A 27,195-nucleotide genomic window follows, 5' to 3' on the forward strand; every position below is an offset into this window, starting at 1 on the left:
ACCCCTACCTCTACCCTGTGACATACTAGACACAGACATACCCATAAACCATATTATACTGTGTATCAGCATACTTAAATCCGTTGACTATATGGAAGAACAGCAATGGTATTTCTCCCTTTAAGATTAATCTTACCAGTACATACGAAATTCTAGAGGTCACAAAAAAATAGCATCTTCATTTCTGTGACACCACTAATTAAATGTTGAAGCTTGAATCTTTCTTCTTCAGTGAAAGTTAGAATTCAAGAGCGGATGCAGTTTATGGAGATGCCCAGATATGTATGAGTTAAAAACAAATTTTAGGCTAGATTCTCCTCTCACCTACCTTGGGATAATTCCATTCAAGTCAGTAAAGATACACTGGGTAAAGCCAATGTAAATGAGAGCAGAATTTATGGCTAAATCCTGTCATTAAACTTTTTGGGAATTTTATGTAGAAGATCATTACAAATCGCACAATTTGAGCATGCCAGTCAATACCACAGCTGTAAGGCTACAAGATCTATCTGTGAATCTTGTTGATCTCCTCACTGATGGGAGCACCATGTATCTGTGCAAAAAGCAAAATCTAGAGTACTAGAATTTTAAACATTCAAGTATTAGAAGGCAGCCAGGTTCAGCAATAACACAAAAGAGTCTGGGGTTTTGCACCATGCCCATCAGCATGGTATCTGATTGTCTTGCAAAAGTTAAAGAGTAGTCTACACAGATGTGTGATTTTTTTTTGCATCTCTTCACTTAATCCAATAGGATATTTATGTCCCACGTGTACTTTTTTCTTGAAATATCTTTTTAAGTCCAATTTTTAACTAAATAAATAAATACTATTTTAGGGCCCAGTTCTGCTTCCAGTGAAATAAGTGATTAATAACCCTCATTGACATCAGTGAGAGCAGGACCAGCTCCCTCCATTGCTTTGGGATGCTGATGGGAAATAGCTTGTTCCTGCTTTAAGAAACTTCTGAGGAAAGAGTATGGAAAAAGGAACATGTTTTATGCAGAACACCCAGAACATGACTGCTGGGAGCATTAGGTTTATCCATTAGTGTACCAGTATGTTCATTTATTTTAGCAAATATTAGCTTTATCATATTGTAACACAGTACGACTCTTTATAGGTCCAGACTATAAGTAGGAACATATGATAAGTTCCCTGCACCAGATCTGGAAATTGTTGTAGCAATTATTTTGTCTTCAGCACCAGAGGGGTCCAACCAGCAGTAGGCCCTGAAATGATCATTTTAATTGAAAAGTCTTTTAAAATACATTTCACAGTCCATACTTGCTAAGAAGCACATCTCAGCATGTGAACTGTCAGATTGCTGTGCTGAGCACTATGTGGGCAGAATACTTTAAAGACACCTCACTGCTAATGGGACAAAACTGTATTTTTTTTTAAAAGAGTATGCATGATGCACACAGCTGCAGCACTAAAATGTTTCCAACCCTTTTTTCCCCTCTAATTTCTTTCTACTCCTAAAGGCTGGTCCCCCCTGCAAAGCACAATAAACAGGCCTAACTTAAGGGGAAAGTGTGGCTTGTAGTAGTGGAGTGGGAAAGGAAGAATCTTCCAGCCCAGTGGTAGAGTTTCAGACATCTACCGCTGTGGTCCTGGCACACATGTGGAGCTTTGGACTGTAATTCATATACATTTCACAGACTTCACTGACCACATCTTGATCAGTCTGTATGACCATGGGAGGAAGGGAAACAACTGGACTGTTTCAAATGTTGTTATAGAAGTGCCCCAGTTGAGCAGATAAGCAATACAAAGACATATGCCTCATTGCCAACAACAGTCTGTATAGCCTGATCTAGGACAGTCCTCAGGGGCTAAATCCCCAAGACTTCTTTTTCCTCCTTATATTGGTGCCTGTTGAATGACTAGGTTAAGTTGTTAACTGAAACTTCCTCAGTTCCCAGGCATTAGTAGCCCTTGGTAAACCACACCAATTTCCCAGGTGCATGTATTTGGCTATGATCACACAGACCTTAAAAGGGGTCCTGGGGAAGGCAAAGAGGAAGAAACTCAGGCAGCCTCTTAAAGCATTCAGCCACCTTGCCACCAGGATTCAGGTTTCCCCAGCACATCCTGCCCCTCTCAAGGCAAAACCATGCTGGTTTCACGTCTTGCCCATCCAGAGGGTTTGGGAGAGTCACATTTGGCCCTAGGTAAATAGAATTGCTTAGTTAACAGACAAATGACAAAAAAAACAGGAGTACTTGTGGCACTTCTCGCATTCAGCTAAGGGCTGTTTTATCCCATTCTCAGCCCCACCTGGTTTTCAGAAAAATTACAGCTCTTGCAAATATAGACACTTCTGAGGCCTGATTTGCAGCATTGAGGCTGGTCAGTGAAACCTTTGCCATTAGTTACAATGAGTACCGATATTAACCCTTGCAGTTCTCAAGAATATTTGCAATAAACCTAAGACCAGGTGAAAAGTTAGGTGGGATCAGGCTCAGCTGAAACTCCAAGACTCAGACCAGGATCCTAGAAAGATTAAATAGAAATATTTATGGTCATGTGTTGAAATCACATGACGTTTGTGGGTTCATGTGACAGACAAGAAACTTAATGGTTTCCACTGAGCATCAAATAAGATTTTTCATGAAGTTGGAGGATGCTCAAATTCAGCATGAAACTAGAAGACAAACACTCACTCAGATTGAAAATGTTCTGCAAGCCCCTGGAAAGCAGGACTACCCAGGTTGGCACTACACAATCTCTATGTAGGTGGGAATGAATAACCGTAAAACCAAGATTAAGTAGTTGAGAAAATACCAAGTACAGCTACTGAATAATAGATAGCCTTAAAGGGATGCCAATTTTCAAACTTTGAACCACTACATTCTATTTAATAATAATTCTGCTTGTGTGTATGCATGCCTCGTCATCTCATTTTTATTATTAAAGACAGCCTATGCAGGAAAGCAGCATCTTTGTTTCTTAAAAGTTTCTCTTTTTCTGCTGTTCCTTCCCCCATCTGAGTTTGCAATACTGTGTTTGTGACAGAATTGTTTGAGGTAAATAAGATTTGTGTGACTCAGGGGGAGAAATATCATGCAGATGAACTCTTAAGAAACAGATATCCTGTTTCCATCCAAATGTTCCTAGTAATAAATAACAAGGAAAGGATAATACATCATTTTCCAGACATCATTTAAGTGTTATCAACTCTCATGATTTTAATCACAAGTCTCATGATATCTGACTTTTTCTGAAGCTGCAGCTCCTGAAGTCAGATGGCTATTTGAGAATCACAGCCTTCATTTAAAAATAAAATAAAATAAATAAATAAATAAAAATAAGTTTCTACCACCCCACCCCACTCCCCATAGTAGTGGAGAAAAGCTTGTGTGTGTGAACACTAAATACTCTAAAGCCAGAGGGAAAATATAAAGAGAACCCCAAATTTTAAAAGTCTCATGATTTTTAAGACAGCCTCATGAGTTTTGTGGGCCTGAATCAGGCTTTTTAAATGTTTGGGACAATAATGAACTTTGCACCTAAGAATGCTAATGCAGACCTGTTCCAACAAAACTGAAAATAATACAGTTACAGTTATACATGCTTGGTATAGCTGATGACCATGCCTTAGAAGATTCAGAGTTTCATTCAGTTTCAGAAGTTCTAATACTTTGATCATTGCAGATGTGATAGGTGTCAGAAGTTCCCCAAAAGTGGGTTCATGAGACAATTTCCTTAACTTGCCAAAAACAACAGCTTGCCATAAAAGACAAACAAAACAAGACTCAATGCACAGTCACGTATCAGTTATTTTTAGCCTAATGTTCATGGGAACATTAAGAAAATCTCATTTTTCCCTTCACCAAATAAGTGCCATCCAGTAATATACACAAAGAAATTTACATCCACAGAAATGTAAGATGGAACATGACAATATTCACTGTTACCAAAATTTGTGATTCTAAACACGCAAATCAGGAACAGTCCTCTTAGAAACAGTCTCTTGAGATCCCTATTGACAATAAGCAAACAGTTCCTAATGGGCATGTATCGAAATAGGATCATATATTTAAATATATCTTACCAAGCCATGACAAAGTACTGTCCCACAAACTGTATGTTCCAGCAGTGCTCGGCCCATCTCATATGCTGCATGTGAATGCTGACCTCTAGCCTTTCCACTCCAGTACAAGTAGCCTTGTCAATAAGGAACTGTGCTGCCAAGGAAAGGATGAAATGGTGTATATTCACAGGGCAGGTTACTTGAGAAATATTCAGGAAAACTTATAATATAAATAGATTGGTGGTAAAAACACACACACTCTCTATAGGCAGAGCTGTTAGTGCCACTTGCAGTTAAGTTTGCCTGATACTTCCCATTATGAGACCCAGTTTAAGTTGCTTATAACTTTGTTACACTTAAACCATCTGGGCTGCAATTTCCCATGCTAGGCAACGCTTCAGGCTGATTTAAAAAAAAAAAAAAATTCTCGTTTAGCAAGTTCAAGCAAAAACAGTTCAACCATTTCTGGAAACAAGATTAGAGGGAAAATATGTTCTGCCTGTAATCTCATTTTGACCATATGCATCCCAAATTTCCAGTAGGTTCATGTTTTCCTATGAGTATTCACCTTGTCAAATATGGCTGCCATTCATGCTCTTCAGTGAGCACATTATGCATTCCAACTATAACCAAGCTTCTCCTATAGAAGGAAACTTTTTCCTACTGACCATAGAAATATCTATCCTTCAGCACACAGAGCTCTGTAATTATTGATTTTAAACTGGGTTTGGTGGAGCACCTAACCTTGTTTTTTGCTAATCTACAAGGCCCTGCATAACCAGTAGCTTCCCTTTCCTCTCTGCTCTAGCCCCCTTTCAGTCCCCTGCCCAAGCAGCACAGAAACCAGCTATTGCAGAGCACCATACCAGGAATCACGCCATTCATGTCCTTCACTCATCTCAGTGGGCTAGATTCACAAAGGAACTCAGGTGCGGTGACACTGAGAATTGCCACGCCTAACTTTGCCTAGAAAATCGCTGGGATTCACAAAGCCTGAGTTCAGTGCCTAAGCTCTCTATACAATGAATACGGAGAGATAGCTGCTTCAGAATGAGGCTTACTAGGCACTCCCCACCTAAACTAGCCAGTAGGAAATGCCAAGCCCAGGGGTGTGTGCTAATCCCCACCTCTTTCTGAGATAGGCACCTAAATCTAGGCAAGAGAGAAGTGCCTCCTTCTGTTTGCAATTCTCACCTGCAAAATTCTCTCTTGGCATCAGGGTGCCTGTGCCATTTTAGCAAGAGGGGGTGAGTTATAACTTTTAGCCCAGTGGATTAGGTACTCACCTGGGATGTGAGACAAATCCCAATTGAAGTGCCATCTCTGCCTATGGGGGAGAAGGGATTTGAAGAGGCATCTACTAGCTGTCAGGTGAGGGCCCTGACCACTTGACTGTGGAATATTCTGACACAAAGCTCCTTCAGTTTCTCCTCTTGAAGCTGTTCCACTGCGGATGAATAATTTTAAAAATTAATTTCCTTAGTCTCTCACCTCCCAGGTGAGTGCTCTAACCACCAACCTATAGAGTCATTATCATACTTGTGTGCAGTCTCTCATATCCCAATGATTCCCTCTTTTTTTTTTTAATTCAACAGCAGAAGCTGAGGGAGCCTCACATCAGAGTATCCTAAAGCCCAGTGGTTATGGCCCTCACCTGAGAGGAGGAACAGCCCTGTTCAAATCCCTTTTCTCCTTTATGCAGGGGGTGAGGGAGCGGGAGGAGTGTCTTGAAGCAGAGGTCTCCCAAATTCTTCATGAGTACTCTACCCTGAGCTAAAAGTTATAAGGGATATCCTCCTCCCCCCCACAGTGGTTTTGCATAAGCTTACCTATAAAGGGTTGATCCAGTGGGAGAGCTCTGAGCAGGTGAGTTAGGAGGATGAACGCCTACCTTCCCCGGGTTCGTGCATCGCTCTGGGGCTGGCATCAATCTGGATGCCTGGTGTGGGGCACGGGAGCATGCATGGTCAGAGGCAGAAACACAGGCACCTATGGATTTTTTACTGCAAACATTTAGGCACCAAGTGAGCTTAGGCACCTATAGGTAGCAGCTGAGCAAGGGTTTTTTGAATCCTAGTGGGGTCTGGCTCTGGAAGATAGACACCTAAATTCTTTTGTGAATCTAGCCCAATGCCGTTTTCCAACATGGCTTTGGTATTCCCTACCTGACCTTATGTACTGTGCCTCTCTACCCATGCCACCTTTAAGGTAGCCCTCTTCCAAAATGCTTATTAAACAGACACCCACTGCAGCGGGAGGCATCAACTGTTTGAAAGTTCAAAATACAAAGCATGACAAATTAAAAATATCTAAGTAAAGTGTAATCACGTCACCTCCAAAGAAAAAAGCAGCATGAAACTTTTTTTTAAAAAGTATGTGACTCACATGATTCATTCTCAGCTTTACTGCTTGGTCACCGCTTGTCACCTTCTCCCATTCAACTTTGCCTTGTGGTTTTGTCTGGTTTTTGAATTGTTCTAGATAATGGGACAAAGACCATGGATGTAAAACCTGAGTACTTTATTAGCAATAGACAAATAATATGTAACAACTTCACTATGTGCTCAGAATTCCTTTGGAAGCTCTCTGTTTACATTAGCAGCAGTACCTCTTGCTTTCTCTGAACTAGTAAATCAAAAGCAGTAAACTACTGCTTTTAAGAAACAAACAGTCTTTTTTCATTAACCCTTAATGCTCCTCTTTTCCTAATGACAGAGGACATATTTACCTTCTTTAATTTACATTGGTGTTTTCATTTTATTTTTGGACCAACTGACCCAATAAATCAATGTTTTAATTTGAAGGCAGCAACTTGGGTAGGCAGTGTGCTCCAGACGTTAAAGTGGGAGACTGGGCATCAGGTCACCCTGTTCTTTAACCACAAAGTCCCCAATCCTTCAAAGACTTATGCACTCACAAACTTTGCACACTGTGAGTAGTTCCATTGACTTCAATAGGATTATTCATCATGCGTAAAATTAGGCACATGTAAATCTTGTGGGATCAGCGACTATGTCACCTCACCTTGCTCAGAGCAGGTCTAGATGACACAGTGGCTAAAGTGCCAATACCTGTTATCTGGTGATAGGTTTCAGAGTGGTAGCCGTATTAGTCTGTATCAGCATTGGTGATCTTCCAGAAAACACCATCCTGGCCACTATGGATGTAGAAGCCCTCTACACCAACATTCCACACAAAGATGGACTACAAGCCATCAGGAACAGTATCCCCAATAATGTCACGTCAAACCTGGTGACTGAACTTTGTGACTTTGTCCTCACCCACAACTATTTCACATTTGGGAACAATGTATACCTTCAAGTCAGCGGCACTGCTAAGGGTACCTGCATAGCCCTACAGTATGCTAACATTTTTATGGCTGACTTAGAACAAGGCTTCCTCAGCTCTTGTCCCCTAACGCCCCTACTCTGCTTGCACTACATTGATGACATCTTCATCATCTGGACCCATGGAAAAGAAGCCCTTGAGGAATTCCACCATGATTTCAACAATTTCCATCCCATCATCAACCTCAGCTTGGACCAGTCCACACAAGAGATCCACTTCCTGGACACTACAATGCTAATAAGTGGTGGTCACATAAACACCACCCAATACTGGAAACCTACTGACCACTATACTTACCTACATGCCTCCACTTTCATCCAGACCACACCACATGATCTATTGTCTACAGCCAAGCTCTAAGGCCTGGTCCACACTAGGACTTTAATTCGAATTTAACAGCGTTAATTCGAATTAACCGTGCACCCGTCCACACCAGGAAGCCATTTAATTCGACCTAGAGGGCTCTTTAGTTCGAATTCGGTACTCCACCCCGACGAGGGGAGTAGCGCTAAATTCGACATGTCTATGTCGAATTAGGCTAGGTGTGGATGCAAATCGAACTTAGTAGCTCCGGGAGCTATCCCACACTGCACCACTCTGTTGACGCTCTGGACAGCAGTCCGAGCTCGGATGCTCTGACCAGCCACACAGGAAAAGTCCCGGGAAAATTTGAATTCCTTTTCCTGTCTGGACAGTTAGAATCTCATTTCGTGGTTGGACATCGGGGCGAGCTCAGCAGCACCGGCAGCGATGCAGAGCTCTCCAGCAGAGGAGTTCATGTAATCTCTGAATAGAAAGAGGGACCCAGCATAGACTGATCGGGAACTCTTGGATCTGATCGGTGTGTGGGGCGAGTCGTCTGTGCTTTCGGAGCTGCGCTCCAAAAAACGGAATGCAAAGACCTACGAGAAGGTCTCCAAAGCCATGAGAGACAGAGGATACAGCCGTGATGCAACGCAGCGCCGCATGAAAATCAAGGACCCCAGACAAGGCTACCAAAAAATCAAAGCGGCAAACGGACACTACGGAGCCTGCCACCACTGCCCCACCAGTGACCATGGACTCTGACGATGGGACAGTGTCGACGGCCAGTTCCTCGGCGATGTTCGCGGACGGGGAAGATGAGGAAGGGTTTGTGGAGGACGAGGCAGGCGACAGCGCTTACAACGCTGGTTTCCCCGACAGCCAGGATCTCTTCATCACCGTCACGGAGATCCCCTACCAACCGTCCCCGGCCATTAACCCGGATCCTGAATCAGGGGAAGGAGCAGTCGGTAAGTGCTTTAACCATGTAAACTTTTATTCTTAATATAACAGGAATCTGAAGTATGTGAAAAGGAGGTCTCTCTATATATGGGGATAGAACAGAAATCCTCCTGGGAGATCTCCACGAAGCTCTCCTGGAGGTAATCGAAAAGCCTCCGCAGGAGGTTCCTGGGGAGAGCTGCCTTATTGGGTGCTCCGTGGCAGCACACTTTTCCGCGCAAGGCTTTCATGAGGTACTCAGGGAGCATTGCCTCCCCGAGCACGGCTGCATAGGGCCCTGGTTTGTGCTGGCTTTCACGCAGCATGCACTCTCTATCTCCTTCAGTGACCGTCTTCAGGGTGATCTCGCTCGGAGACTCCTGCATCTAATTAGGGGAATTACTGTAATGTTACGCCTGGTCCAAAGTATTTTTAAAAAATCTCCGGACAGACGGCATAGCAGAGACTCAGCACGCTGCTGCGTGACGAGCGTAACGGAAAGCCAAAGAATCAAATGGACGCTCATGGAGGGAGGGGGGACTGAGGACGCAAGCTATCCCACAGTTCCTGCACTCTCCGAAAAGCATTTGCATTCTTGGCTGAGCTCCAAATGTTTCTAGGGTCAAAAACAGTGTCCGCGGTAGGTCAGGGCATAGCTAGGCAATTTACGCACCCCCCCCCCACCCCCAGAAGTGAAAGGGAAAACAATCCTCTGTTGACTCTTTTACATGTCACCGTATCTTTACTGAATGCTGCAGATAGACGCGATGGTGCAGCACTCAACACCAACATCCTTGCTCCCCCCACGCTATGGATGGCTGATGGTACAATATGGCTGGTATCCGTCCTCATCATCAGCCTATTGGCACATGGGGCAGTGCAAAAGGACTGGTAACCATGCCGACTACCATCTGTCAGGTCCCCCAGTGTCAGGTGAACCTAATTTTTCATGGTAGATGGTGCAGTATGGCTGATAACCATCGTCATCAAAGCAACAGGGGGCTGAGCTTCATCAGCCCCCACCCTTCATGTGTAAAGAAAAGATTCAATTGCCCCTGGACTAGCAGCAGGATGCTGGGCTCCTTTCCTCCACACTCCTTAATGTCCTATCTGGACTATCATAGAAACTGGAGGCTGCCTTCCACTCATTTCTCACTAACAAGTCACTGTGTCTTATTCCTGCATTTTTTAGTACTTCATCAGACAAGTGGGGGGACAATGCTATGGTAGCCCAGGATGGCCGGGGAAGAATGGAATGAACAGGTGGGGTTGTTGCAGGAGCACCCCCTGTGAATAGCATACAGCTCATAATCTATGCAGGATCTGACACAGAGCAGCTGTGCTCTCTGGTTCTCTGATACAGTGGCTCTCTAGTACACTTGCCCATATTCTAGGCAGGACTGATTCTATTTTTAGATACCAAAAAGGATTGGTACCTTTTTGGTATCTAAAAACCAATTTTGGCTTTTGCGCCCCTGGCTAAGAGCAGCCAGGGGCACTTAGGACAGCAGCAAATGGTGCAGTGCAAAAGGACTGGTAACCATGCCCATCTTATTACCAATTTATGGTGTGGTAGATGGTACAATATGGCTGGTAACCATCTCTGCTGTCATGCAAAAGCAAAAGCATGCTGCTGTGTAGCGCTGCTGGACCGCCTCTGTCAGCGGCATCTAGTACACATACGGTGACAGGCACAAAAGGCAAAACAGGCTCCATAGTTTCCACGCTGTGGCGTCTGCCAGGGCAATCCAGGGAAAACGGGCTTGAAATGATTGTCTGCTGTAGCTTTCCCGGAGGAAGGGATGACTGACGACATTTACCCAGAACCACCCGCGAAAATGGTTTTTGCCCCATCAGGCACTGGGATCTCAACCCAGAATTCACAGAGACAGACTAGACTGTGTTCATTGTTCGCAAAAATTTATCTTTGCAAGGAATTCACTCCCTTTTTCCCCATCACACAGCTTGGACTGTCTCCAGACCCGCCACAGCATCCCCCTCACAGAGGCTGGCAAAGATTAGGCGGCGAAAGAAAAAGACACGGGACAAGATGTTCGCTGAACTTATGGGGTGCTCCCAAGACGACACGGACCAGCAGAGCCAGTGGAGAGAGACTCTGTCTCTGTACCAGCACTCACACAGCGAACGGGAGGAGAGGTGGCGTGAGGAAGACAAGCAGGCGACTCAAACGCTGCTTGGACTAATGAGGGAGCAAACGGACATGCTCCTGCGCCTTGTGCATGTTCTGCAGGACCTCAGGCAGGAGGACAGAGCCCCCCTGCAGTGTATCTGCAACCGCCCTCCCCCGCCACAAAGTCCCATACCCCCCTCACCCAAAATAACCAGAAGGAGGGGCGCCAGGGGCCGTGAAAACTGTCACTGCACCCCAGCAGAGTGCTCAAGTACCCAAAAGCTCTCATACCCTAAATTTTGAGAAGTCCTTTCCTTCCCGCCTCACCCAAGCCCCCATCCCAGTTTCATCCCCTAACTGTCTAGTTGATAATAAAAAATACTTTTCTGTTAATTACTGTTTCCGTCATGTTCTTTTAGAGGAGACTGTGTTTGAAGGGGGGGAAGGGGGTTGGTAATTTGACAGGACAATCACCTTTACCAGGGTACAGACATGGGGGCAGGATCAGCAGCAGGTCACACACACAGTGCAGTCAGTAAGCACCCTGGTCGGTATGGGAGGTGGTTTGCAGGTTCTGTGTGGGTTGGGGGGTACGTGACTTTGTAGCGGGGGAGGGGGGTTACAGATCTCATGCAACGGTCCCTGTCCTGGACCACACAGCCACACAGCAGAGGAAGCTGTATCCGTCCTTCCCCGCCAAAAGGCCACATAGCCCCCGCACACAGAGTCCCAAAAAGGAGGGATGGCAGGCTCCGTTGAAACATCCAGTCCGGCACTGCAGACCACTCTGGGAGCAGGAGCCTGTCATTCCTCAAGTTTACAGGCGGTCTTTACATCAGTGCACACCCTACCCAGCACAGTCCGTGTCCCAGTTTCAACCCTGTAACGCAAAGTCATCAATAAAGAAACCTTTGTAAAGTTACAGTGGAACATGTCTTTTATTTTTAACGTGTGTTGGAAGTTGGGGAAGCGGGGTGGGCGGGGTATGTAACTGCAGATGCTAGTCAACAGTCACTTGGTAAATAAACAGGGGCAGGTTCAGCTTCTCTGTAGAGAAACTGAACAGTCACAGGTCACGCTGCTCACTTCTCGCTCGTACTTTAAGAGTTCCTTGTCGCTGTGCAAGGCGCCTGCACAGAGCTTCACGAGCCGGGGCATTAGCGTGTAGGCTGGGTCCCCGACGATCACTATAGGCATCTGCACATCCCCAAGACTTATTTTGTGGTCCGGGAAGAAACTACCTTCCTGCAGGCGTCTAAACAGACCAGAGTTCCTGAAAACACACACGTCATGAACTTTGCCTGGCCACCCGACGTTGATGTTGGTAAAACGTCCCCCATGGTCCACCAGTGCTCGCAGCACTATTGAAAAGTAGCCCTATTTCTCAGCAGCTGACTGTGGAAGAGGTGGACGATAAGGTGCGAGGAGTTGACAACGGCCAAAACTGCAGCGGGATCCGTGCTCAAAGTGCTGTGGCGCCCGCGCTGTCACTGAGCAGAAAAGTGCACGAACAGATTGCCCGCAGGCGCTTTCAGGGAGGGAGGGAGGGAGGGCGTGATTGACGGTTCAATGATGACAGTTACCCAAAACCACCCTCGACACATTTTTTCCCCCAGCATGCATTGGGGGGAAATCCCAGCATTCCAATGGGCAGCGGGGAGTGCGGGAACTGTGGGATAGCTTCCCACAGTGCACCGCTTCCAAAGTCGACACTGGCCCCGTTACTGTGGACTCACACAGTCGAACTAGTGTATTTAGTGTGGATACACAACTTCGACTTCATAAGGTCGATTCCACAAATTCGAATTAAGTTGATTCGAAATAGTCTTGTAGTGTAGACATACCCTAAGATACAACTGCATTTGCTCCAACCCTTCAGACAGAGACAAACACCTACGAGATCTCTATCGAGCATTCTTACAACTACAATACCCACCTGCTGAAGTGAAAAAAACAGATTGACAGAGCCAGAAGAGTACCCAGAAGTCACCTACTACAGGACGGACCCAACAAAGAAAATAACAGAACGCCACTAGCCGTCACTTTCAGCCCCCAACTAAAACATCATCAAGGATCTACAACCTATCCTGAAGGATGATCACTCGCTCTCACAAATCTTGGGAGACAGATCAGTCCTTGCTTATAGACAGCCCCCCAACCTGAAGCAAATTCTCACCAGCAACCACACACCACACAACAAAAACACTAACTCAGGAAGCTATCCTTGCAACAAAGCCCATTGCCAACTCTGTCCACATATCTATTCAGGGGACACCATCATAGGACCTAATCACATCAGCTACACTATCAGAGGCTTGTTCACCTGCACATGTACAATGTGATATATGCCATCATGTGCCAGAAATGCCCCTCTGCCATGTACATTGGCCAAACCGAACAGTCTCTACACAAAAGAATAAATGGACACAAATCAGACATCAAGAACTATAACATTCAAAAACCAGTCGGAGAACACTCCAACCTCCCTGGTCACGCAATTACAGACCTAAAAGTCACAATACTCCAACAAAAAAATTTCAAAAACAGACTCCAATGAGAAACTGCAGAATTGGAATTAATTTGCAAACTAGACACCATTAAATTAGGCTTGAATAAAGACTGGGAGTGGATGGGTCATTACACAAAGTAAAACTTATTTCCCCATGCTAATTTTCCCCCCTACTGTTACTCACACCTTCTTGTCAACTGTTGGAAATGGGCCATCCTGATTATCACTACAAACGTTTTTTTTTCTCCTGCTTTTTACCTATTATCTATAATCTTATATTAAAACCAGCCCAGAGAGCATAGTAGCAGCTAAATACTTTTACAATTAAAACAGCAGATATTCAGCTGTCAACAACGGATATTTCCATTAGTCATTTTTCACACACAACCTCTGCAGGAAGATTACTGGGCAAAACCCTGTGGGGGAAGCAGGTACATTTCCATCACAATATGTAGTAAGATGTGAGTGTATCCATATACACGAGTTGTACAATCATTGCATTCATCCCCCATACCTAGCATTCTGAGATGCGGATGGGAACTTTGTTCCACTGAAAGAACTCCACTCTCCAGCAGGCACGTCTTTTCATTTTCTGTGGAACAGTGTTAGACAGCTTATCATTCTAGGTCATCTTAGCTGGATGAGACGTTAATACTTGCTATAAAAAGCCAATTAGTTGAACAGAGCCATCTTTTTGTCAGTTCCTTGCTCTGGTTTTTAAAAGCCCATAATAGGATTTACTGCTGTGCAGCTGTTTCCATAGGACACATGTAAACTCAGGCCAGTGGACTTTTCTACAGCAAAGTAAGCTCATGTAGGTAGATTGCCTCTTCCAGAAATGAAACCTACTGCAGTGGGTTAAGAGAGAGGAAAACTCCCTAAGGATTCCCTCAGGGAATGGGGGTAGAGGGTGGCCCCTGCAGAATGGGCTGGTCCCTGAGCTCCACAGATTACATGGGAACCCTCCATGCGGATAGGCCCCACTGCAGCAAATTTCAAATGCAGCAAATGAATCCAGGTTCAGCTCTAATTTGCATTAGGTCAGATGAGTCTGATATATCATTTAATATTAAAATACAAGTGTGGAATCAAATCCTGACCTGTGAGGCATGAATGTGCTGAAGAGAATTCTCCACCTACCTGCCCACCAAACAAGCCAGGAGCAGAGCAGCACAACCATGCAAGCATGGCCTCATGGAAAAATCATGGAGCAGGTCCTCAAGAAAACCATTTTGAAGCACTTGGAGGAGAGGAAGGTGATCAGGAACAGTCAACATGGATTCACCAAGGGCAAGTCACGCCTGACCAACCTGATTGCCTTCTGTGATGAGATAACTGGCTCTGTGGATATGGGGAAAGTGGTGGACATGATTTATCTTGACTTTAGCAAAGCTTTTGATAAGGTCTCCCACAGTATTCTTGCCAGCAAGTTAAAAAAGTATGGATTGGATTAATGGACTCTAAGATGGATAGAAAGCTGGTTAGATTGTCAGGCTCAACGGGTAGTGATCAATGGCTCGATGTTTAGTTGGCAGCCGGTATCAAGCGGAGTACCCCAGAAGTCGGTTATGGGGCCGGTTTTGTTCAACATCTTTATTAATGATCTGGATGATGGGATGAATTTCACCCTCAGCAAGTTTGCAGATGACAATAAGCTGACGGGAGAGGTAAATACACTGGAGGGTAGGGATAGAGTCCAGAATGACCTAGACAAATTGGAGGATTGGGCCAAAAGAAATCTGATGAGATTCAACAAGGACAAGTACAGAGTCCTGCACTTAGGACAAAAGAATCCCATGCACCACTACAGGCTGAGGACCAACTGGTTAAGCAGCAGTTCTGCAGAAAAGGACCTGGGGATTACAATGGACGAGTGTGCCCTTGTTGCCAAGAAGGCTAACAGCATATTGGGCTGCATTAGTAGGAGCATTGCCAGCAGATCGAGGAAAGTGATTGTTCCCCTCTATTCGGCACTGGTGAGGCTACATCTGGAATACTGCGTCCAGTTTTGGGGCCCCCCACTACAGAAAGGATGTGAACAAATTGGAGAGAGTCCAGCGGAGGGCAATTAAAATGATCAGGGGGCTGGGGACTTATGAGGATAGGCTGAGGGAACTGGGCTTGTTTAGTCTGCAGAAGAGAAGAGTGAGGGGGGGGGGATCTGATAGCAGCCTTTAACTACCTGAAGGAGGGTTCTAAAGAGGATGGAGATAGGTTGTTCTCAGTGGTGGCAGATGACAATACAAGGAGAAATGGTTTCAAATTGCAGTGGGGGAGGTGTAGGTTGGATATTAGGAAACACTATTTCACTAGCAGGGTGGTGAAGCACTGGAATGGGTTATCTAGGGAGGTGGTGGAATCTCCATTCGTAGAGATTTTTAAGGCCCGGCTTGACAAAGCCCTAGCTGGGATGATTTAGTTGGTGTTGGTCCTGTTTTGAACAGGGGGGTTGGACTAGATGAGCTCCTGAGGTCTCTTCCAACCCTAATCTTCTATGGTTTGATGACTGCTAGCACAAAAAGACTGCATTTGGTGGCACACATCAGCACCTGCAGTGCATGCTGCTCTCTTTCAGGGTAGCAGTAAGGTACTCCTGACACTGTGTCTCATCCCGTTGTTGGCTGTGAGCCATTAGGAAGCCTCTTGGGCCATACACCTAACCCGCAGAACTATTCTGGTTCCCACACTCATGTATGACTCCTGCTAGTGTGGAAAGGATTTTGCCCTCTTTTTATCCTGTACTCTAAAACTAAATGGGGTGATAAGGGTAAGGAGCTGATTAGAAGAAAAATGCAACAGATTCTTCCTCCTTAATGGCTGCTCAGAATTTAAATATTAGAGAATCAAGTATAATAAGGTATAGGCAGGGCAAATAGCTCCACCTATTATTAAGGTTGCCCAACACTTCCCATTACAGGACTCTGTTTTTAGTTGCTTGTAACTTTGCCAAACTTTAAACTGTTTGGACTGAAATTTTCCGTGTGTGTGCGCGTAAGAAAATTTTAGGCAAAAGAGTTCTGTCATTTCTGAGAAGTAGGTGACGGGAAAAAACACATTATTTTGCCAATATTAAAAATATTCTATTAAGAATTTTCTTTGAGGAGTTCTACTGTCACCATGCTCTGGGGCAAGGTCTGAGGGTGGCCTTCATGTCAGGGATGTGCCTTTTTCTGTTACTGTGAAATTCCACCCAAATTTGGCTAAGTTATAAACAGCTGAAAAGATAGATTGTTTCTTCCAGCACTGAAACCTATGGGAGTGGGTTAAAAGAGGAAAACTCCACAAGGAGCCCATGATGGAGTTTTGCCCACATTGTCAGGAGTGGGGGCTGGGTGTGACCTCTGCAGAATGAGCTATAGGACAGGTCCCCAAGCCTCAGCGCTTGCATGGGAGCCCTCCCTCTGGAGGGGCCCTACAGAAAAGATAATACAGCCCCAATCTGTATTATCTTTCTTTGAGAAAACAGCTAGGGCTGGGAGAAGGAGTTGATGTACAACCCCTTGTTCCTGCTCCAAGCTTTCTGCCACCCAGTACTGGTCTGCCCACTCTTTGTCACTCTCCCCACCCACAGATCTCACTCCTGTAGAGAGCTCTCCTGAGGTTGGAGGAAGAAGGGGCTATAGTGCCATAGACATAGCTGACCCCTCACTTTAAGGCAGTAGGGGACAGCGGACATCCCCTGTGTGTGGATCAGGAGAAATGATCTGGCCTAAATAGGTAGCCACGCAGTAAACTACTAGCACTTCCTTAGAGATTTTCCAGGAATGACGATGGAACCATTTGACCACATCTCTTCTTACAATAAAGGGACAACAACTGAGTTACAAGTCAACAAGATGAGCAATTGTTATTCCTTTTATACAGGTACAACCTCAACAGATGCAAATAGGGGACTGGATGGGTGGGGAATAAGAAGCCCCAGGAAAATAGATGGAACTTGCGGGAAACAACATAACCCAGCAGTGCTGTAAGAAACGTGTGTATTTTGCCAAGAGCCTCATGCCTGTATCAAGGTCATTACACAAATAATATTCAGTGGCACCAGACCAAAGAGGAGTGCTTCTCACACAGTATTTTGTGCACTGCTTGCCTAACAGGGTTCCATTCCTCTGTGGAAATTAGAAAGTTTGATTCATTATGATGAAAAATGCTATCCCTCTGATAGAACATGCAGGACTTAGCACTGACTGTAAATAAGGGCACACATCTCTAGGGCTTTGCAAAGCTTGTTTGAGGAGGGGTTTAATGTTCTGAACCCTGCAGTTTTATTTGTGAGGGTTGGAAGCAAACCAGCTCTTTGCTGGTTCACTTGCAAATTTTAAGCTAGACAAATTCAAACCTCCACAGGAATATTCTCCCAGTTTTCCCTCAGTCTAGCAAGCCACAGCATAGTCATCTTCTTATCTTAAGCATGTCTGTGTGGAGTCTGCTGGATTCCAAGTTGTATAACTATCTCAGCTCACGGTTACATAACTGTCACAAGAATGGACTGAGATTTGAACACCACATAGCTTGAATCCAAGACTGGGTGTTAGGGTCGATGCAAACATTTCATGCAACTCTACACAATTCCCTTTCCTAAAGCACTTGCTTTGATGTATACTTGGACAAGTAGAGAAAAGGACTTCATCTAGTTGTTTACCACTCAAGCCTTGCCTGTGTTTTTCATTCTCCATCAATAAAACATGATTTAGGCAATTCCAGTTGAAACATTCCACCATCTAAATACCAGATTGTGACTCATATATAATGAAAATAATTCCAACCAAGGTATAAACAACAAAACCTACCTTAAGGTTTTTAGGGAACACAAACAGGATTATTTCTTGTACCAGATAATAAAAGCTATTAAGCATAATTACGTTCTGCCTACCTAAATCTCCCCTGTAGTTTCAACTGGATAAAGTATTCTTCACTTAGTCCTGAACTGTTGAGTAGTGCTACTTTGTACTGTTAAACCGCCAATGCCTTCTACCCCAGGTTAGCAGCTTTTCAGTGGTGGGTGAGGTGATTTCTCGCTCTCAGCACACACACACACTTTATACAGTGCTTTGGACTGTTTGGATGTTCTATTAATGTAGTCATTAATTGATAACACAAAAAATTGATAATCACCAAGGAAAATCAAAAGACTACAAATGACTTCAAATGAATCAGCAGAAGATTTCTTTCTGGAGATATAATATTGAATTTCAAATAAATAAACCAAAAAGGAAAGACATGTTGGGTCAGATTGACTTTTTCTTCCTATATTCTCTATGGAAGGTGACAATGCAAAGGTCTGGTAGGATTCTAAACATTGATTTAGCCCATGGGCACAAAATGATAAGCATACATTTAGTCACTCAAACACCACTTACTCATGTAAGGAGCCCTATTAAAGAAAAAGGCTACTGAAGTTATACTCAGGACTCATAAAAAGACTACTGAAATTACTTGTCCTGTAGAAGTAACAGCTACCTGCATAAGTATAAGGGGTTGTAGGATCACAGCCTTTGTGATCTTGATGGCTTTCCAAGCATTAGAAAATTAAATTTGTATTAAAATCCAGGAAAGTTGCCAAGAAAGCTAACCAAGCTGAATGGTGCCTTGCTAAGAGATTTGTTGAATACACAGAGTCAGGAAGTCAATACAACTGAGTACCCTTAACTCCCACTGAAGTCAATGGAAGCTGGGGCACTCAGCATCTTTATGGGCAGCATCTCTCTTACTACTGGTGATTTTAAAAAAAGTCAATGTAGACTTCATAAAGCATAAAGGTAAGGAGTGTTTGCTGTATATATTTTGGATTCCTTGCATACAGTATAAGGAATCCCAAATATAGACAATAAACTCTCCTAATCTTTCTGAATATATACATACACATTACATCTTCAACTGTTTCTTTCTCTATTATATTTCTGTTTAAGTTCTGCCCCTGTTTTTTTCATCTGCTCTCTTTCTCTTGAAGTCAATACATTTTGAGTCAGAAAATGGCTTCAATGGATTCCTATATTGGTTTAAGATTCATGCACAACATTTATTCTTTTAAAAATCTTCTCATCTGGACCTTTATTTATATATGTACATTAGGAACATTGAAAAAATATTAGTCTGAATTTTAGTTCTTGTAGTTAAAATAACTGGTTATGTAATATAGCTAATAAAATGTTTCCATAATTAGGCAACTTTGATACAGTAAATTCTTTTTCTATTATATGGTGACTATGATTATGTGACATGGTAAGTTGGCTCTCTAAGATCTCCACTCAAAAAAAAGGCACACTAAAGACAAACTATAACCTTATAGTCAGATAAAAACATTTTTGAGTTCAATCTTCAGTAAAACTAATGTTATAATCTGACTGGTATAAATGAGCGTTTGATAAATGGTGTAATTTACATGTACTTCTAGTATGTTATAAGCCCACACAGTGTAATTTTTTTCTTGCTGTAGAATGTGCTTCTTAGTAAAGGTTTTCTAATGAGAATAACAGCCTTCATGATGTCATGAGAAGCTGAACAGTTAGAGTTTGTTTCTGGTGACAGACAAAATGACAATTATGCTAAGAATCTTATTGAAACTGTAATTCTAATTTTTTAAAAAGTCTGGGATGAGTTACGTGATATTTCCAGAGACAAAAGTTGGAGGAAGGCAGTTGCATGCTTTGTTTTTTGCTCCTTGCTATTATTTTTCCTTTTTAGCTCCTTATAGTGGATGGGATTTGGAAATGCTAAAGAAATGAGGCTGGCATGGGGAGTGATTAGGGCTGTGGAAACCCTACAAATCCTAGCTGGCTTTGAGCTTTGTTGTCAACCCAAAACTGGCCTAAGTTCATCAATAGGTTCAGAGAGTTTTGAGTTAACCGGCTCTGTCTTCATGAGAGGAAGATATGGGTTCATTCAAAATCATGTGAAACTTGGTAGCTTCTATGGGTTTTTTGATGATCTCTCTTTTTCCCAGCCTCCCTAACTTAGAAGTGAAACTCAAAAACCAAAACACACCCCAGAGTATTAGACACCCTGCAAATGGACATTTCAGTTTCCCACAATTCTAAGAAATTATTCTATGCCTAGCAATATACCTAGTTCTGAATCATATGCCATAGAAGAGCATGGATGCCTGGAGTAAAATACATTTTTAGATAATTCCTGGAGGAACAAGATCATGTAAAATAAAGAAAAATTGCCACATGTATATTGTGTATACAACAAATGATATATAAAAACTATTGACAGAAAGTTTGAGTTTAAAAAAATATTGGAGAAAAGTAGCAAACACTTCTGTGGCAGATTAAAAAAAAATCAATTAAGAGCAGCTGTTTGAAAGTGCTAAAATGAGTCCCAGGGAAATGGATTACTGGACAGAAATCAGATCCAATATCTCCCCTACCAGAAGTCTGCAAATAATCATAACAGTATTGCCTCCATATATATGGGATGTGTGTTTACATATGTCTGTGCATAGACAGAAACACACTTCATTTTATTTTTTTAAGAACCCAAAAATTAGATGCCTCATTGCTTAGCTGAGCATCTTGAATGTATAAAATTGTGCTGGAAATAATGAGAAATATGTTTTTGTGTGTGAGATATTTGACACTTCTACTTCCAATCTCACTACAAACCAAGAAGTGTTGAAATTCACGAAGTGAAAGGTAACCATTAAATATTCTTGGTTTCTGCTTCTAATTTGGGTTGCAGATTCAAGTTTGTTCTGATGCAAACTATTTCCCCCTTTCTAGTTCAATGTACTTGCCTGCAGCCTCTGAAGTAAAAATGGTGTGCATGTCCTTGTCAATTAATAAAGCAGTTGCTTACTAGTTCTTGAACAGTAGTGTCTTCTTTCAAAGGGTCAGCTCCTTCTCCCATTGAAGCTAATGGGAGTTCAGGTATGACTCCTTAATCATTGGGCCTTTAATTGGGCCCTTAAATCCAAAACCAGGAAAATAATACCTGCAAGATTTGCAATTATCCACAAGCAGAGTTCTGTCCTTATGACATTACCTAGTAGTCAGCAGTATAGAGGAATAATAGGAATGACTGCAGGTAGGTTTGCTGGGGAGAGAGTTCCTTTAAGAGGTGTTTGAACTGTGTGTATGTATCTCCATAGAGGTTTGTGTATAAATGTATATTTCATATATTAAAAAAAAAGATTCACCTATCTGTGGTAGTACTAAAAGTTTAGACATTCAAATAACCTAAATAAGACATAATTACAGCTAACTTGGCCCCTTCCTTAGTTTCATAAAATTACCCATGGGAGCTCTGAAATGGGGAGAGAGGATCAGCTGAATCTAATTTTAACTTTGTTTAATTAGACCATTTAAACAGCTGACTGTTCTAACAAGGCTGTTTTTATAGGACTGAATTGGTGTTCCAACTTGGCTTTTTCTTTTAAAATGTGAAGGATTTTGAATATCTATTTTTGTTTTGAGAAGTACCAAATTAATCTAAAATGACATTGATGGAAAAAAGTTAACAGAAACGTTTCCAGGAATTAAGGCTCCACTTCAGTAAATTACTTAATCATGTGCTTAATTTTAAGCATATCCTCGTATCCCATTGACTTCAATGGGACCTAAGCACCTGCTTAAATATGGAAGGATTTAAGCACAAACTTAAAATTAAACCAGTGATTCTAAATTATTAAAACAGACATGTGATCTTGATTCAGATTTTGCTTAGCCTTGTAAACCAAAATAACTCCACTGCATCATAGCAACAGAGTTTGGAGAGGACTGACCAATGTCCACATGGCAGAATAGTCAGTTTACCTGAATGATGTACAAAAGTGATCATAGCTGGGCACAAGTCATGGATTAGTGACTTGCATGATTGGGACCTGTAATCCATTTGGAGGGGGAAGTAGGTTTAGGATTGGCTTCAAGCATTGGGGTGCAGAAGACTAGCTGCAGTGGCTTGCTTCTACATCCATAGAAGTCATTGGGAGTATTGCTGCTGAGTTCAATGAGAGAAGGATTAGGCCTTTGTCTTTAAGACCAAGTGACATTTAGGTCCAATCCTGCAACCCTTTTATCACTCATACAAATAGCCATATTGCTGTCTTTCTTTGGGTTTGTGCACTTTGTGTGTTGATACCATCTCTTCGTGGTAAAACAAATTTTATTTAAATCTTCATATGAAGCATGGTGTTGGCAGCTCTCCCACCACAATGTTTTCTTCTTCCAACTTGTTCAGAAGAAGTTCTTACAGGTGAATGGAATCTATTCCATTTAAACTGAAGGATTTCATTCCAGAGCCAAGTCGGATGAAGATCCTATTTCTCTTGGTGGTTCTTCATCCCACTTGGCTCTGGAATGAAATCCTTCAGTTTAAATGGAATAGATTCCATTCACCTGTAAGAACTTCTTCTGAACAAGTTGGAAGAAGAAAACATTGTGGTGGGAGAGCTGCCAACACCATGCTTCATATGAGGATTTAAATAAGCTAATTTCAGATGACAAGCAGATTAAGCAAAGAATGGCACATCCTTTTATCTTGTGGCAACTAATGGGCAGAGGGATGGGACTTCAGTCCTTTCCAGCCTGGACTCCTGTCCTCAACATTTGCAGCGATTTCTTAGTTGCTTAATCTCATACATATGGTAACCCTTTCACAATTTGTTCAGCTAATTTGATTAGGACAGGAGAGAGACAGACAGACTGTGGCCATGGTGATCTCAACTAAAAACATGCTGGCATTAAGCAATAAGTCTGATCTTTTAAAAGCAAACAGAGGCTACAATTGAATGGAATTCCAGGGAGCCTCGATTTACATGTCCTGACTCTGGTTTATGTTGACAACATTATTACTCTGACTTAAATACAGAGCCATTTGAAAATATTTACACTGATTTTTTGTTGTTTATTTTCCTGCAAATCCATTCATAGCTGTTTCTACAAGTGATGCAATGTCTTCCACTTTCCCTGAGCAGCAGGAGAGTTTTAATTCTAGTACTTCCTTTCCAGTACTCAGCAGATTAACGCAACTGTGTCATTGCTTTGTGATCATGCAAGGTTATATTCTTGATTTTACACGTTTCTAGGACTGTCTTTAAAGAAAGAAATTTTCATTAAAACAGCTCTCTCAATTTTGCTACTTCCCAGGGGTTTGTATAACCTATGCTAGTAGCTGCCTTTGTTCCTCGGGCAAACAATTCAGTAATATGGTCTAGAGTTAAGACAGAAGTTTCCATTTGGCAATATTGACATATGAGAGTTAAAATGAGCATTTTATTTTATTTTCTATTTGTTAATTTTATGCAGATAGGCCTGATCCTGATATAAACTGGCACAGCTCCACTGATTTCTGTGTAGTTACACACGTACAACAGCTGAGTATCTGATCCATCAGTTCTAAATCCAACAGATTCTCCTTGGGAAATTTTTGTTTTCTTTGGTCATTGTTTGTTTTGTTTTATTTTTGTTTTTTGCTACAATGATCTTGACAGTAAACTTTAGTTACAACACAGGAGTTTCTGATTCTAATTTTTTAAAAGAAAACAGACCCATTCTTCCAACAAGAACCACAAACTTTAATATTGTTATTTATTATTGGTTTAGCAACAAGAGCAGGCTTGATTATGTACAATATGCAAATACAGAATTCTTTCCCCAAAGACCATTTCATCTCACTATGAAATGACTTTCCTGTATGCTGTAGTCTGACACTACTAAATGTAGAAGGAGAAATCTCTGTATGATTTCAAAGCAGTTACAGTGAATGAAGGTGGAAGGACTAGGTCATGGGTTACAAAAAAAAAAAATATCACACACGATTACCTTTCAAAATGGCAAGGTACAATTTTCTTGTAATTATAGAATCATCCACCAGCTCTGCTGTAGTTAAGGAACAGCCAGTGTTTCAAGTCCATTTTTAGTGCTCTATAATTATTCATCTATAAAATTTAAATCTCAACTGATCAAAGTTTCAGAAGACTTTTCCCCAGTGTGGCTAATTTTGTTTGTAAGTAATAGTGAGAGAGAAAGATCTCCTAGAGGTTGTATGGCTCTAGAATGCCATTTTAGGCTCTTCTAGCTTCCCAAACTGCTTCACATGTACAACATAGTTGTAGTATAGTTGTAAAGGCTATTTGTTCACAAATTTAAAACTATCCCCTCCTGATTTTTTTTTTTTTGGTAATAAAGAGTAAAAAACAAAACAAAAGGATTGGTTGGTTTAGAAAAGAAAGTTATACACTCATGGCTTTCACTCAACCAGTCAAGCAAGCTCAGCACCCAACAGCTCCGATGTATTCAGCTAAAATGAAGCAGGCAGAGTTTCAAAGGTCTGCACCAGCAGCAACTATGAAAATCTGACCAATCAATTTGAGGGAATGAAAGGGAGTTGAGTTCTTCGGAAATTCTGGCCTCAATTCTGGGAGCTAGGCACTTTTGAAAATCTGGTCCAGAATTACTGAAAAGGTGCAGTTGCTACAAGATTTAAGAACATCATTGTAATCTTCAGTATGTTGTCAATAATTCTGAAAGAATTCCAAATATGCTTTTCCAGTATAAAGGTGAATAGCAGAAGGCTTTATATGACACAACCCATATCAACCTATTCCAGACCATCAATGAGTGTAAATCACATTTTGCTTCAGAAGGTCTCTTGGGATTTACAATTTCAAAATGAAGTTCCATAATTGTATTTTTATGAATAATTTACATGTACAAAACCCACATTTAAAAAAACTAAGATTTTATTGCAACTTTGCCTTAATATGACATCATATATTACTTATTCAAAAACAGATTAATATTCAAAGAACCTCGCTAAAATTCTGACTTTGCTGCTAGAGAGCCTTCCTCCGCTGAGAATGCTAAAAACGGTGACCAATTTTATAAGTATCTATCCTCTTTTTGGCTCTCCTTTTGTGTACATACTTGGTGTGACAGCTTTTTCATTGCAACGGGATTCCATATTTTACTATACCACACTTCATTAGAAGTCAGACTTTTCCAATAATGTGCAACAGAAAGTCTTGCTACTAACAAAGAAATTAATTTATTGTCCTGTTTAAAAGGTCAAAACCCACATTTATGAGTGTAAATTGGGCCATTGTCCAGCTATTCCTTTGTCACTTTCAAATTCAGTTTAAACACAAGCATTTGATTGCACAGGTGCTAATTCTGCAGACATAGAACTGAAGCCATGTCTGCTCTATGGGTGCTACAGTGGCATAGCTATAGTGCCATAACTCCATTGAATAGACACATACCACTGTGATGGAAGGGGGTTTTCCATCGCTGTAGGAACTCCACCTGAGTGACAGTAGCTAGGTGGACAGAAGCATTCTTACATCGACCTAGCAGTGTCTACACTGGGGGTTATATATTCCATTTGTTATGTAATGGCTCCCGTCACTTCCCTTCTAAACCAGCTTGGTGTTTTAATCAATACAGACTCTTTCCTCAAGTATGGCTTTTTGGGCATCTGGTAAAGCATTCTTAAACAATTCCCAATTATCATTCACATTGCATTGGAGGGTATTGTGACTTTGCCATCAGTAAGAATGAACACATAAGGGATCATCCAGTAGTTGACATTTTAAGCAAGGAACTTTCAGAAGAGTTATAATTACTGTCTGGGCTCACTTTGGAACAGGCAGTGCAACTGGCATGGCCACTGAACTAATGCAAAATGCAAGTCATTCAGTAAGCAAGTAGTGGAAGAAGTGGTACAAGAAGTGGCAAAGAAAAAAAATTCCCATGGGGAAAAATAAAACACACAAAAAAAATTTGTATTGAATTCTCTGGGCAGAAATGTGGCTGGTTGGATACAAGGAAAACACAAGACAGATAGAGCAAACTTTTGAAAGTTGTTCAGCATTGGCTCAATTATGCCCCTATGAAAGTCAACTGGCTGATTGCTTTTGAAAATCCCACTTAGAAGGCCTACCCATCCAGTGGAAATGCAAGCATATACTGGCAATGTAAGAAAAAGGACATTGGGAGCATGTCTGTCAAAGCAAAGGTATAAATTAAATAAATTGCCAAAGGAAAGGTAAGTAATGTCTTTTTCATGGATCTGTGCCCAAAGACAACATTAAAAAAACCAGACTTGGACTGATCTCAAATTTCAAACAGTTATTTTCTCAAAAGTTATGAGAATAACTTGTCTCAACTTCAATATGCCAGTGCAGAGAAAACAGACACCATTAATGTTATTTGACAGTTGTAAGAGAATAAAAGTTGCCAACTTTCATTTAAAACTAATTTGTATAGAAGCATCAAAAAACCTGTCCACTTTAGGATATTTTAAAATAAATATATGTTATTGACAGAGTTAATACATGCAGATAGATTAATATTTACAATCTTGATTCCTGTTCTAGAACTAGAGTCCTCTCTGCATACAATACTATTATCATTTCAAGAACAAAAAGGTGACCAGTTACACGACAGTTTATTAGCAACATGACAGAGCTATTGCTAGTGTTCTTATTCCACAATAAGCAAGAATAAATAATTTGTTCCCCCATATGGAAAAAAAGACAAAACCTCACTGAATTTAAGAAAAGTAAATAATATCCTATTATAGCCACTATGAAATTAAATCTGTATAAGAAGCTAATGCCACTACAATTAAACAATATTTCATGTCAGGTCCAAACTACACAAAATTACATACTTATAGAAACTAATACACCAGGCTGTAACAAGACATGTCTTTAAAATAATCTCTGAATTATCTCTAGTTCCGTTAGCAGAGCTGGACTCCAGCTGTCCAGACTGAAAGCTTATTCCTGACCTCAATGTGCTCTTTTACTGTCACTAAATTATTGTGGGCTGATTAAAGTTTAATGACATGGTTACTCTGCTAGTGAGCCAAAGGCATTAATAGTCTCCAGAGGCTATCAATTACTGACAAACCCATCTACCTTTTAAAGACAATTTAACTGCCAAAGAAATACAGATGACCAGTAGCTATATAGTTGGAAA

The 27,195-nt window shown here is 41.8% G+C and overlaps 1 protein-coding gene across 22 annotated transcripts in view; it reads right to left on the reverse strand.

The window, feature by feature from the left end:
• Positions 1-27,195, reverse strand: part of LOC120372175 — a 398,338-nt gene that overhangs the window by 315,479 nt on the left and 55,664 nt on the right. For 5 of the 22 annotated variants that reach the window (XR_005584754.1, XR_005584760.1, XR_005584761.1 and 2 more), the window contains exons 1-5: positions 21,009-21,234; positions 6,423-6,514; positions 5,867-5,976; positions 5,324-5,484; positions 4,059-4,191 (exon numbers count right to left, since the gene is read on the reverse strand). Coding sequence is in view for 9 of the 22 variants with exons in the window: in XM_039489034.1 (XP_039344968.1) it covers positions 2,105-2,171; positions 4,059-4,191; positions 5,324-5,484; positions 5,867-5,976; positions 6,423-6,514; positions 21,009-21,039 (594 nt within the window). In the remaining 13 variants the exon portion in view is untranslated. Of the gene's footprint in view, positions 1-1,090; positions 1,231-1,542; positions 2,172-2,364; positions 2,498-4,058; positions 4,192-5,323; positions 5,485-5,866; positions 5,977-6,422; positions 6,515-21,008; positions 21,240-27,195 lie in introns of those variants that run through there. The other 17 variants (XM_039489040.1, XM_039489041.1, XM_039489038.1 and 14 more) reach the window with 10 other exon arrangements.

This window comes from Mauremys reevesii, linkage group 9 (assembly GCF_016161935.1).
Source record: "Mauremys reevesii isolate NIE-2019 linkage group 9, ASM1616193v1, whole genome shotgun sequence".
Lineage (NCBI taxonomy): Eukaryota > Metazoa > Chordata > Testudines > Geoemydidae > Mauremys > Mauremys reevesii.